General features: G+C 40.8%; 1 protein-coding gene across 1 annotated transcript in view; it reads right to left on the bottom strand.

Annotated features, from left to right (window-relative positions):
- The window catches only part of MEGF10 (multiple EGF like domains 10), a 151,825-nt gene that overhangs the window by 43,090 nt on the left and 96,358 nt on the right, over positions 1 to 12,377 (bottom strand). The window contains exons 10-12 of the mRNA XM_074995035.1: positions 9,438 to 9,612; positions 7,779 to 7,899; positions 3,747 to 3,910 (exon numbers count right to left, since the gene is read on the bottom strand). Coding sequence (XP_074851136.1) covers positions 3,747 to 3,910; positions 7,779 to 7,899; positions 9,438 to 9,612 — 460 coding nt within the window. The remainder of the gene's footprint in view (positions 1 to 3,746; positions 3,911 to 7,778; positions 7,900 to 9,437; positions 9,613 to 12,377) is intronic.

Below are 12,377 nucleotides of genomic sequence, written 5' to 3'. Positions count from 1 at the left end.
ATGAAATTCACTCAGGAAAGTGCATCGAGGAAAGCCACTAGACACCACATCCCAGAAGAAATAACAGTTTAGCAGTCATGTGCAACTACAGAAAAAGGGGATGGAACCCCGGTGAAATATTTTTCAGGACAGGTAGTGTAATCACACGTATGTGCTGGCACCACATGCATAAAAGAAAACAAGAAAAAAACCCACAGCGCTGTTTTAAAAGCTAGTACTTTACGATAATTTAAATACCAAGGCTAAAAAATGGTCACAGTAACGTTAGCAATTGAAATGCAGCCTGTACCAAGACTGATCTGCTGTTTCTTGATACTCAAGCCAACATTTCCTAGAGTTCCACAGGAGTTTGCGTCAACTACCAGTCTTTCAATTCCAAAGCATAAAAATCAGGCCTGCAGACAGTCCGGGGGGGCGGGGGGAATAAAGAAGGCAGTTGCCCCAGGGCCTGGTGTTTCAAAGGGGTCTTGCACACCAGCCAGCAGCGCTGCTACTTCAGCAGCAGTGGTGGAATGAGCTCTGGGCCCCTTTGAAATGCCACAGCAGCACGGCTGGGCTGCTCTGAAGGAATGGCAGGGGTAGGGGTCAGCGCCACAATCTGAGTGGTACAAAGCCCTAAGCCCTGCCCCTTCTGGGGGCTCAGAGCTGTGCCCCACTCCCACTTTGCCCCAGGACCTGCAGGAGCTGTCGGCCCTATTGAGAACAACATTGCACTGCATGTGACTGAAGAATAAGCAGTGTCTTATTCATGTCTATCTCTTCTCCCTTACATTAAAATGGATAGAGATAGGAACTTCCTTTGCACAGCTATAAGAAGGAAGAAAAGACTCAAATATATTTCAGAAAAGGGGTTATTTGTAAGTAAGACATAGCAGAAATAAAACACTGCAAACTCATTCACTTTTCTGCATTAATATGAGCTGTGACAGTAATGTAAAGATGTGTTCTGTGATAATTGGAACAGGAATGACTAACCTAAGTATACAACCTGAAACTGCTGGTCAATAAGAAAAGATTTTTTTTCAGATCATATCAGACACAGCAAAACTAATGAGTGGTTTACCCTCAAGTTTTGTAGCTGTTGAAGGTGTATGCTATGAAATCAAACTTCATTTCTTAGGTCATATGCAGCTCCTCTGCTCTATGCTTTTTGTGGGAAAATATTTAAGGGCGAACCTCTCTAATCTATAATTCTCTCATCATGCAACATCTGTACTCCAGCATGACTTTAGTTAGCCAGATGACGACTTATCATAGGTGTGGCCAAAGTTCCCCTGGTCCCATAAAATTTATTTACAGCCACCAGCCTTGACTCTCAGTGTTGTGGGCTGTAACTTAAATCTAATTTACCCCAAATGTCTTCTAAGAGCCCAGTAAGCAGTGGAAGTGTTAGTTATGGTGCTAAATGATATTGACCTCCTGTGGGTTTGGCAAATTCTCTCATTTGGCACCAGTCAGGCCACGAGAGTGCCAGACTAGAGAGGCTCAACCTGTAGTCAAGAGAATCCATTTAATAATATCTGTAATACTAAAGTGGATCCAAATAACTTACTTACTTGTTGACAAAAACATCTCTCAGACAGAGGGGAAATATTTATGGATGAAAACGCTAATGGATAAATTAAATATACTTCAAAATATTCACTTTTCAGAATATTAGTTTGTTAATTTAAAGCTGTGTACTAAGCACAATCCCTGTCCTGAAGATTTTATAATTTCAACAGTGGTCTTAGAGAAGATGATCTCAGTGTCAGTGAAAAACCTAGTCTCTCTCTCTTCAACAGAAGTTAAGCCCAATAAACCCACTTTGTTTCCCTAGGTTTAGAGATAAGTCATACATAGAGAGACTTACATCCAAATTAGATTTTTACAGTGTTCAACATAGGTTTTTTGTTTGTTCTCATATTACAGAATTTTGAACTGGAAAAAGCATTTGAGAAAGGTTAGTATTTGTGGGTGTCATTTTGTTGAAAAGAGGGGACTGGACTGGTGGATTAGCAGCCTTGAAAGGGCAGCTTTTTCTTAAGGAACCAGTATTGGAAGGTGCTAATGCAAGCCAATGCAAGTTGAGGATAGCCAGCAACTTGCAGAATCTGTCAAAGAAGTTTTTAAGAAATCTGATTTTGCTTTCTAGGAGCTTAATTCATGTTCTTGTTGTAAGCATCATATGTACTTATATAGTTAGTATCAAATCAGTTTTTCTATTTGTACAGAATGTGGGTTTTTTAATTTTAGTATGTTGAGTTATACTATATTACGTTACTTCATGCAGAAAATTAATTAAAACCAAAACAATTTTCCCCCAAAATTTTACTCCCGTTGCTCCTAGAATTGCACAATACAGATACAATGAAGCAGCAAAAGTACAGCAGCCAGACATGTAATCCAGCTGCTCCGATGACCATGTCAATGACAATAATGGAGCTAAGTAGAGCACACAGATGTAAAAATGGAAGGGGTGGAAGAGTTACAGGGCTCATGCGCAATTAAGATAGTTCCTCTGTAAGTGAAATACCCCAAAGCGTCTCTCTATCCATTAGAGTTTTCTTTAGAAAAAAATTATTTTCATTGCAAGACAAGGTTTCATAAGAAACAAATTTCTGAAATCTTTCTGAAACAAAAAAAAAAAAATCAGTGAAAAAAACTATCCTTTTAAAAACTTCCAAGTTTTTGTTTTCATTTTGAAAGTGTGGATTCTGCCCTATTTTCCAACATTTACCAGTGTCAAATGTGCAAGTGTTACTTTCTCTCTGAAATTAGACAATATTACACTTCCACTTTATCCCTTATCTAAAATGGAAAGTATTCCTTTAAAAGTGAAACATAGTTTATTTTGTTCCCAATTTTTTTGCTTTTTCACAGCTGGAAAACCTTGAAAACAGTAAGGAAGGTTTGCCAATGGAAAAGGGAGATTTTCCCATTAAAATGTTCCCAGGAAAAATCGCAGTTTTCTTGCCAGCTGTAGAAAAACAGGGAGGGTCCGCAGAAGAAAAAGGAGAAGACATTAAAAAGATTTGCAGGTCTCTGGAAGCAAATAAAGAAGAGATGGAGATGGAACTGAGGAAGCACAAGCTGTGCGTATGACAGGATAGAAGAAATGAGATGCAGCGACGCTTAAACAAGAAATCACCACCTTTACCAGGCCTTTTCCTATCTTAAGTGTCTTAGTCACAGTACACCCGAAGATACTGAACAAAATGCTGTTCTACCTTGATTATAAAGTTTCCTCTGTTAAAAAATAGAATTTTTTTTGTGATTCTCTAAGAGGTTGCTTAAATCTTAGAAGCAGCAGACAAAGCCTGGAAGACAATAAGCTACTATGCTTAGGTACTTCTGGTTATGTACATGTGGTGAAAGGAGAGAGATTTTCATCCAAGCTTTATTTTAATGCTGTAAGACAAACTAACCGACTTAAAACACATTCTTATATTTGGAGTAATTTTTGTTAATTGGACGACACAGGCTAATTTTGAAATAATTGCATTGAAAACGTTTGAGTGACTCCTGATTTATGCTGCTGTGACTAAGAACAGAGTTCGGTTCTAATTAACCTTCTAAACAAGTTCTAAAACAGTCAGTGAAACATCTGGAGTCAAATTTTCAATGCCAAGGCCAAAAAAAGTATTGTATATTAATCTAAGAAGCCCCATTGTACTCAGTAGAAATACTCTCAGTTGCAAATTTTGCAGGATGAGAACACTCATAATGGAAATCTCATAGCTTATCATTGAGTAAATTTTAATTACCTGGCAAGCGAATTCACATTTTTCCCCTCTCCAACCTGGAGCACAAGTGCAGGTTCCATCCAGCGCATTGCAAGCCCCGCCATTAAGACACTGGCAAGTTAAATTACAGCCAAGACCCCATGTGCCACTGGGACAATTGATTGAACAATCCACACCATGCCAACCTGCCACAATAAAAATGAAGCGTCATTAAGCAAGGATATGTTCCTCCCCCTTTTCTGGTAGGTTCCTCTCTTGGTGGTTCACAACAGAAGGGATAACATTGTCTATGAGACAGTATTAGTCCTCCCAGCTGAAGACTTGCTCAAGTACAGAGGTTTCCTTGAGCACCTGTAACAGCAATGTACGGCATACATTGTAGATGAGTGCTAACATATGAAAGCAGTGGTGCAGACATCTGCCATGGGCCCCAAGGCAAGGTGGGGAGGATGCCAGGCTCTGCACTCCAGAAGTGGGGGACCATGTGCAGAAGGGGTGGGGCCTATGGCATTCAGCCCTCACTGCTGCCAGGACTACAGTGCTGCCTCACTCCCCACTTCCCTCACAACCATGCACAGCTGGAGCAATGCTGCCGTGGCAATTCAAAGAGACCTGGAGCTCCAGCCACTGCTGCTGCCAAAGTAAGAAAGGGAAAATAGGACACCTTGAGAATGCATTAAACTATTCTGAACTTTGCAAGGAAAAACATAAGGAAAGAATTTATTCCTTAGAAACTAGGGTCAGTTCTTAAAAACACTGTTGCTCGCATAGGATATATATGTAACTGCTACTGTTTTAGTAGATTTTGATGGGCTCTTTGCTGACTACATTCACTGTGGACAGAGCTGTAATGTAGTCATAACAGTGGTCTTGGCAGACGAAACCAAAGATAAAAAATAGATCAATGAAGAAGTCATGTGAGGTGTGTATTTCCAAAGACATATATGAGATATTACAGGAGATTTCCCACTTCCTTCTGAATATTTAAAAATAAACCCAGTGCGAATTAGGAAGTGCCTATAATATTAAGTCAGAAAAACATGATTAAGTCATAAAAATGATTCAGGAAGTGCACTCTGAAGTAAGCAGAAATGCAGAAAGCTTTTAGCATGTACATCAATTGAATTTAACAGCCAAGCAGTCATGTGCTGTCATTGACAGTGACACGAATTAGGTTTCCAATTCTATATTCTGTTTACAATAAGAAGGAGTAAAAATAACTGTACTGAATCTAATCAATACGCTATTTGCGACACATGTTCTCATGAATCTGCTTCGTGCTCTGGATTTCTAACTACAGAACTCAGGGCTTAATTCAGGAAAAAATATTTGTTGCAAATTTTGCACTGTAATAACTAATATGGAGACATGTTTTCCCATAATGCTCCTTTCAGGATTTGTGTTCTATTCCTTTACTCCCTACATTTCCTTCTGCAACACAAGCATCATTAAAGTAGGCAATTCTGTGTAGAACCATTTGGAATGTTTGCTGTATGTCATATTCCCCAAACACTCTCCGACTCCTATAATTCCACCCCCCCGCCCCAAAATGTGTCCCACTTCTCTTCATAGATTCATGACTCTTCATCACCAGGGATGGACAACAACATGGTTGTTAATGAAAAAATGTAAAAGGAATTTTGGGGAAAAATACCTATAATTAAATGGAATCTTTGAAAGTGGTGGGTAAAATCCTGGCCCCACTGAAGTCAATGGGGTTTCCCTCAAAGCTCTTCAGAAACTCCATAGAGCAGAAGTTCCCAACCTTTCTGAGGTGGTGACCCATTCTGACAATTGAGTAAGACTTTGTGACTCAAGGCAATTCAGAACTGGGGGTGGGGGTGTGCAGGTTCTCCCCTGGGAATTTTTTTTTGTATAAATCTTGAATCACCCCCCCAAACCCAAGCCCCTTGCACCCTCCAAATTGCCCCACCCCTATCCCCAGGCTTAGACCCCTCACAGCCCCAAAATTTCCCCCTCCTACCTCTCACGAGCACTGCTGCTGCCTGCTGCTGCTCCATCCTCCACATGGCTCCCCTCAACCCTTCTGCTCCCTTCCCTCACCTGCAGCACAGGCACTTCCCTGCTCTGCCACACTGAAATGGGACTCAATTTAATTGGTTTAACAGCTGGATCCCTCCTGCTGGCCATTAAACCAATTAAAGTGAGTACCATTTCAGTGAGGTAAGGCAGGGGCAGGGACAGGGAGTCAGAAGAGTGAGTGGTGATAGCAGCAGGTGCTGAAAATGGCTCCTTAAACAGCCACGTGTGGCTTGGAGCCACCCAGCCAGCAACCCTTAGAAAATCTAACGGTGACCCATGCTTGGGTCCCAACCCATAGGTTGGGCATCCCTGCCATAGAGGAATAACACATTGCAAAAGATCTTCATTTTATTTCGTACTTGTGTCCAACTCTGTTTTTCATGATACACATTTACTTTATACTTAGTAAAACAATTAAATCCAGTTATTTTTTCATCTTAGTATTAGTTATGTTGGATAAAATTGTATATTCTGTTCAGTTCTCACAAGGCCTAAGCAAATGACCAGAGACTTTGGGCAGGGGCTTAAGGAAAGCAACCTGTCTCCTCACAATCCTGCCATTTAGCAAAGAGCAGCTACAAATCCACACTTGCCCACTGCTGCTATCACACCACTTAGATTACAGCAGTAACTATGGATTCTAGCACACCAGAAACAGGGTTGATTTAGCCAGATGCAAGCGTGGAGAAGAAAATCAAATAGTTTCTTCCCTGCTGATTTTGTCACACCTCCAAATCCCCCTTCACTGTAGCATCTGGAAGCTACTACCCTCATAGGAGTCTTTGCCAATGGTTTGCGAGGAGAGCTCTCTCCCAGCACTGGTGCCATGACCATGCTGACATGCTTTAAACTCAGCAGTGTAGACTCCACCTAAGGGGTCAGGCACCTGCAAGGGGAGCTCCATGCCAGATATGGCATGCAGGACTCCTCTGCTCAGCATTCTGTGGCCTGCCCATTATTCCTGACCAACCCACCAGCACAGCCAACCTGGTTATCTTGCTTTTAAGTTTTTCTCCACCTGCAGATGACAGGAGGACAACCTCAGGCTCTGTGTATGTAAGAAAATATTCTTACAAGTGCCCTCACATTAAATATTCATTTGGATAGGAGCTACATGGAGACAAGAGGTGGGGCTGCAGAATCTTGTGTGGGAGAGCAAAAATGGAGTTCTTGTTATGCTCCTTTCTATCTCTGTGATTGCAGAGGACTGGACTTGATGACCTCTCGAGGTCCTTTACAGTCCTATGATTTTACAGGGAGATAGTGCCAAGGGGAGGAGTAGAGGGTTACAAAAGAAAGTGGGATGGGTGAGGCTGATGGAGGAAAAGCCAGCTGAGTGGGATCAAAGTGGGGGTGGCAAGGAAAGATGGTCAGGTTAGGAGAAGAGTAGGATATGTGTTGGGACTGGGGAGGGAATGATTTGGGAACACAGGATGGAGCTGGAAAGGCAGGAGGAACCAAAGGGAGAGATGATGATTTTGGGAGTGTAGACAGCGGTGCTGTATGAACAGGAAGAATGTCCAGTATGGGCTGGAAGGCTGAACAGGCCCAGAGCTTGGTCAGAGTCATGCTGATTTGGAGTGGGACTAGAAAAGTAGTATACAGTCAGGTAGGGCTGCTGACAGCACACTCGCAAAGAAACCTACAGCAGCTCAGCAACACCAGACAAGAGAGCAGCACCCTGGTTCAGGGAGAGGACTGGTGAGTCCCCCTCAGCCACAACTCCAGCGTGACCTGCACGGAGAGCAATATGAAGGGGGCGTGCATACAAAGTAGAATAATGGTGGCAAGAGCAAGCTGCCCACAATCATCTCTGAGGAGATATTTTGCTGTTTGTCACCTTTTTGAACACTGAAGGGAGTCAGCGTAGTTATGACCTTAGTGCCTGGGTCCTTTTTAGTTGAAGTGTGTCTTTATTTCTTCCTCTCTACTTCAAATGATCACTTTCCTGTGTTTAAATAACTTATATTGATGAGGGAAATAGGTGACTAAATTGTTAGACACTCTGACCTGTTTTGCAGGTACAAGACCCATCCACTGGCGAACAGAGGGCTTGATTTTTGCAGCTGCACACAGAGGAACAATTTACTCCATAAGTTCCCGGAGGGCAAGGAGTAGCACAATCAGAATCCTAAAACATACACAAATACATTACAAATATTTGACAAAACATCAATGAGCGTTCAAACAATAAAATATCACCAGCACTTTCTCTAACTCTAGATTTCACTGTCAACCCCTTTCTGAGAGGCTGACTATTGTTACAATGTTACAAGTATTAGAAAACGTGCAGACCATCTCACTGTCTACGTCAGGGGTCTGAAACCTGCGGCTCTGGAGCTGCATACCGCTCTTTAAGGACTGCTTTGTGGCTCCCAATGCTATAATTGCAAGGTAAAAAAAACCCTCCTGATTATTCTTGATAAAGAGTAAACATCTAAAAACCCAACAATAAACAACTGATATCTAAATAGCAAACAATGTGTGCTATCGTAACATTGGATAACTCCCCCTTTAATATGTGCAATGCACTGTGGGATATGATACCATATGTGCATTTTGATCATGTTGCTTACAAAGTCTTGATTTTGAAAAACAAAAGGAATCTTGCAGCATTCCTGCTGTGAAGGGCAACACACGTTTTAAGAAAGAAACGTGAAATTAAACGTGAAGTAAAAATGGCATAATTAAAGTAGGTAGGAGTGAAAGTTGGGAAGACAGTGGTACAAACACACACATAAGGAGTGAGGAAATAGAATATGTAAAAACTTTGCACTGTCTTGTGGTAAACATGTATCACATTACAGATCATTGTGTGTGTGCTGTTCTTAAAACAGGGGTTACAAAAAGTATGGTTTGACATTATTTTTAAGGACTATCTTGTATTCACATGCATTGCAGCTCTTGAATTATTGCTGTTTTGGTTGCTGACACTTACTCTAGCCTGTCATCAGCTTGGGTTTAAAGGAATGCATTAAGCAAGGCTCCTCATATTTTCTAAATCTCCAATAAGTGTTTGTTTTACATTAGTTGATAGAGGAGATCATGTCATATACCTGCCAGCAATTGGCTAAGCCAATATTCAGCATTACTGCACAAAGAAGCAATTACGAAAGCAGAGTGTAGTGTAAAATTTTAACAGAAAACAATTTGGACATATACAATATTCCAAAAAAACATCACTTGATTAACATACTCTTTCTACCATATACAGCATTACGGCTAGAAGAAAAGAAGTACCACAATCTATCTTGAAGGTTAAATTTTTAGTATCATCAAATTCCTCTGTAAGAAGATCTGTGAGAACTACTGAAATTGGGTATCATGATTTGTAGAAATAACTGCATTTATTATATATTTTTACTATAGAATAGTTATTTAAATCCACAGTCACAGGTTCCCCTTCCCTTTCTGTTGTAGTAGGTATTTACACCTCTTTAGCGCTTTTCCATTCTCATCACTATGTGATCTTTAAGAGATCTAAATGCAATTTTTATCCTTTTTGAGCCTGTCTGACAAGGGGCTAAGCAACTCCTGTCAAGTGACAAACCGAATGCCTCGACCTCCCATTAACCTCACGGGAAAGACTACTCTCAGCCGCTCATTGAACTGGTCCCTAAATGAAAGCCCTTAAAGAAAAAATAAACTATGAACTTTGGAATTATTTACCTTAAATCCAGGGGCACAGATGCATTTCCCAGTCACACTATCACAGTCGGCACCATTTTGGCAGCTGCAGAGCTGTTGACAGGATTCACCATAGAATCCTGGGGAACACGTCTCATTACAGTAGAGTCCAGACCAGCCTGGCTTGCAGGAACATTCTCCAGACATAGGGTGACAGCTGGCAGAAGAGGATGAAAGGAATAAATAATCTGGGACTAAGTATGACACCAAGGCCCCGATGTATTTTTTTCAGAGAACAACATATTGTTACAGGTATATTGTTTAAAGGACTTCATATACTGTGTATGAAAGGTTACGTTTTCTCCAAACTAAACATAAACCCACACTTTTAGTATAATGTAACATAATGCAACATAAAGACATAAAGTTACAAAGGTATGTGCTTATTTAGTTTGAAAAGATACTCTGAGCCCTCCAGTGAATATTAGTAAGACATACTCACTCATACTGATTGACATCAAGATTAGTATTTTGTAATCAGATGTAGGAAGCTGGAGCACTTTTGAAGCTTTTTGATGGTTCTCATGCAGTTTTTCATTTCTGTATCAAAAGCCCCCTACATACATACTACACTTACATTTCATGAGTGTAAATTTCATGACATTAAAACATTTAAAAGGTGAAAAATTCAAGCTTCATTCTATGCTGCTTGGTAATTGAGCTGAAACATAATTATTTTTTGAAGAACAGTTAGAATCAGCATCTTATTTTTATTACAAAGCCCATTTAGAAATATAAGCCTTTTGTCTGAGACAGTGGATGAATTCCTTTCATAAAGCAACATCCAAGGAGTCACATGAGTGCTCTTCTCTTGAAAGCTATGGTAGAGAAGTGTACAACTGGCTTCTTTCCAAGAAATGATATCAAACCACTTTCATCGGGAGAAGTAAGGAGCATTGTCAAACTGAGTGACCTTTATGAATGTGTCTAGTCTATATTATACATACCTGGTGATATACCAGCTGTCTCTACCTGAAACAGCAGTTCTATTGAATGGCGAGTCAGACAGCTGTTGCCCCAAAACAAATGGACATCATCAGCTGTGCTAAGATATATGTGCTGGAAAAGTGGACACAATGGAGTACTCTGTAGCACTCTGGCAGACAAAGCATTTGCTTAATTCTCACCAAAGGGAAGTCTTAATCTCCAAATCAAATATATTTACAATGGGAAGACTGTTTAGAAATATAGTCTTCTGGCACTGAATAAAGTCAAGTCCCCTGAAGTGTGCTGGAAAAAAAAATGTCCAAGTCCAGACACATTAATGAAGTTTTACATGCCTGAGACTTCCTTCATTTGCTGACTCTGAAAGAGAATGAATGTGCGCATATGCACACATGAATCAAATGTGGGGGTAGGTTTTGTATCTGAAGGTATGACAAGTATTTATAACACTTTTGGATGTTGTAGCATTAATAATCATCCTCTTTAAAACAGTCGCAAGTGAAAATAGGGAATCTGGCATTTTAACGATGCAGGACTAGTTTGTGTAAAACTGCTGTAAATGAGAGGAAAATCTGGCACTGATCTCTTCAACTGAATACTGACTGAGAAGTTTAGAGTGGTCTATCTAATGTTCAAGCCACACCAACAGGATATGTGGTGTTGGCTATGAACAGTCTGTACATAAAAATATTAGAATGTCTGCAGGTAACTGAGGCTGGAATGGGAACAGTCTCAAACGAAACACATGTTAACTTCGGGAAACACATGGTGTAGAAAGAGAAGCAGATATGTATTCCCAGAGAAATGAGTTTGCGACACCAAATTGCATTTCTGCATTCCTCCAGAGGCATTTTGGATATAATCCCCAGGTTTCCTATTGCTACAGGAAGTATTCGATGATATGAAAAACATTCTCAGCCCTGCCCACTATGGGCAGGATAGAATCAAGAAATAAGACAAATACATAAAAATGAAAATTGCAATGATTTTAGGAAAGAGCAGCTTTTTTACAGAGTGTATGTAGTTTATGAGGCAGACTGAGGCATTGATAGTCTGAGCCCTCCAGTGAGTATTAGTAAGGCACACTCGCACATATATTGATTGACATCAAGATTAGAATTCTGTAATTTGCAATTAGATGTAGGAAGCTGGAGCACTTTTGAAGCTTTTTGATGGTTCTCATGCAGTTAGTTTAATTGGCAATAAGATTTGTGTGTTAAGATAGAGAGGCAGAATAGATGCTGAGAGATGCTCAAGTATTTTTGCTTTTTTCTCCTGTTCATTTTTCCCCACATTAAATGGCCATGTATGTATAGCTCATATATATATAGATATATACATACAGGGCCAGTCCTGGCCAATTGATGGCCCTAGGCAAATTTCGACTGCCCCTTGAAAATGGCAGCCCCACGATCACCCCAAGCCCAACACTCCGCCCTAGCTCTGCACTCAGCAGCAGGCCCAATCCTGGAGCATGAAGCATGGCACAAGCTGCCCAGGAGTGGAGTGCCTGCCTGGGAGCGCGAGCAGGTGGGGGCCAGCTCAGAGCACAGCGCTCGCCCAGGAGCATGAGCACTATAGCAGGGGCCTCCCAGGAGTACGAGCAGCAGGGCAGGGGCTGGCCCAGAATCAGAGTGCCCACTGTGGAGTGCGCAGCCAAGCCCAACACGCTGGACCAGCTTTTTGGCAGCCCCTTGAAAATGGTGGCCCCAGGTGACTGCCAGGCTAACTGGCCCCTAAAACCAGCTTTGCATATACACATAAAATATATTTCAGTATATCTGGTAATAATATAAAGTTATTCAAGTCTGCAGTTTTCTGTCATATATTAATTTAAAATTTATTTATAATAATTTATTTCAATTTAGGTACTATGATAAACTCTATGTATATGTTCAATTCCACCATAAAACACCCTTAGAGAAATATAAAATGACCTACTGTCGATGTTAAAAACACTTTCTGCTCCCACTATCT

Source organism: Carettochelys insculpta, chromosome 5, assembly GCF_033958435.1.
Source record: "Carettochelys insculpta isolate YL-2023 chromosome 5, ASM3395843v1, whole genome shotgun sequence".
Classification (NCBI taxonomy): domain Eukaryota; kingdom Metazoa; phylum Chordata; order Testudines; family Carettochelyidae; genus Carettochelys; species Carettochelys insculpta.
Note: the sequence above shows the minus strand (reverse complement) of the source record. Positions and strands in the feature narration are given on the sequence as shown.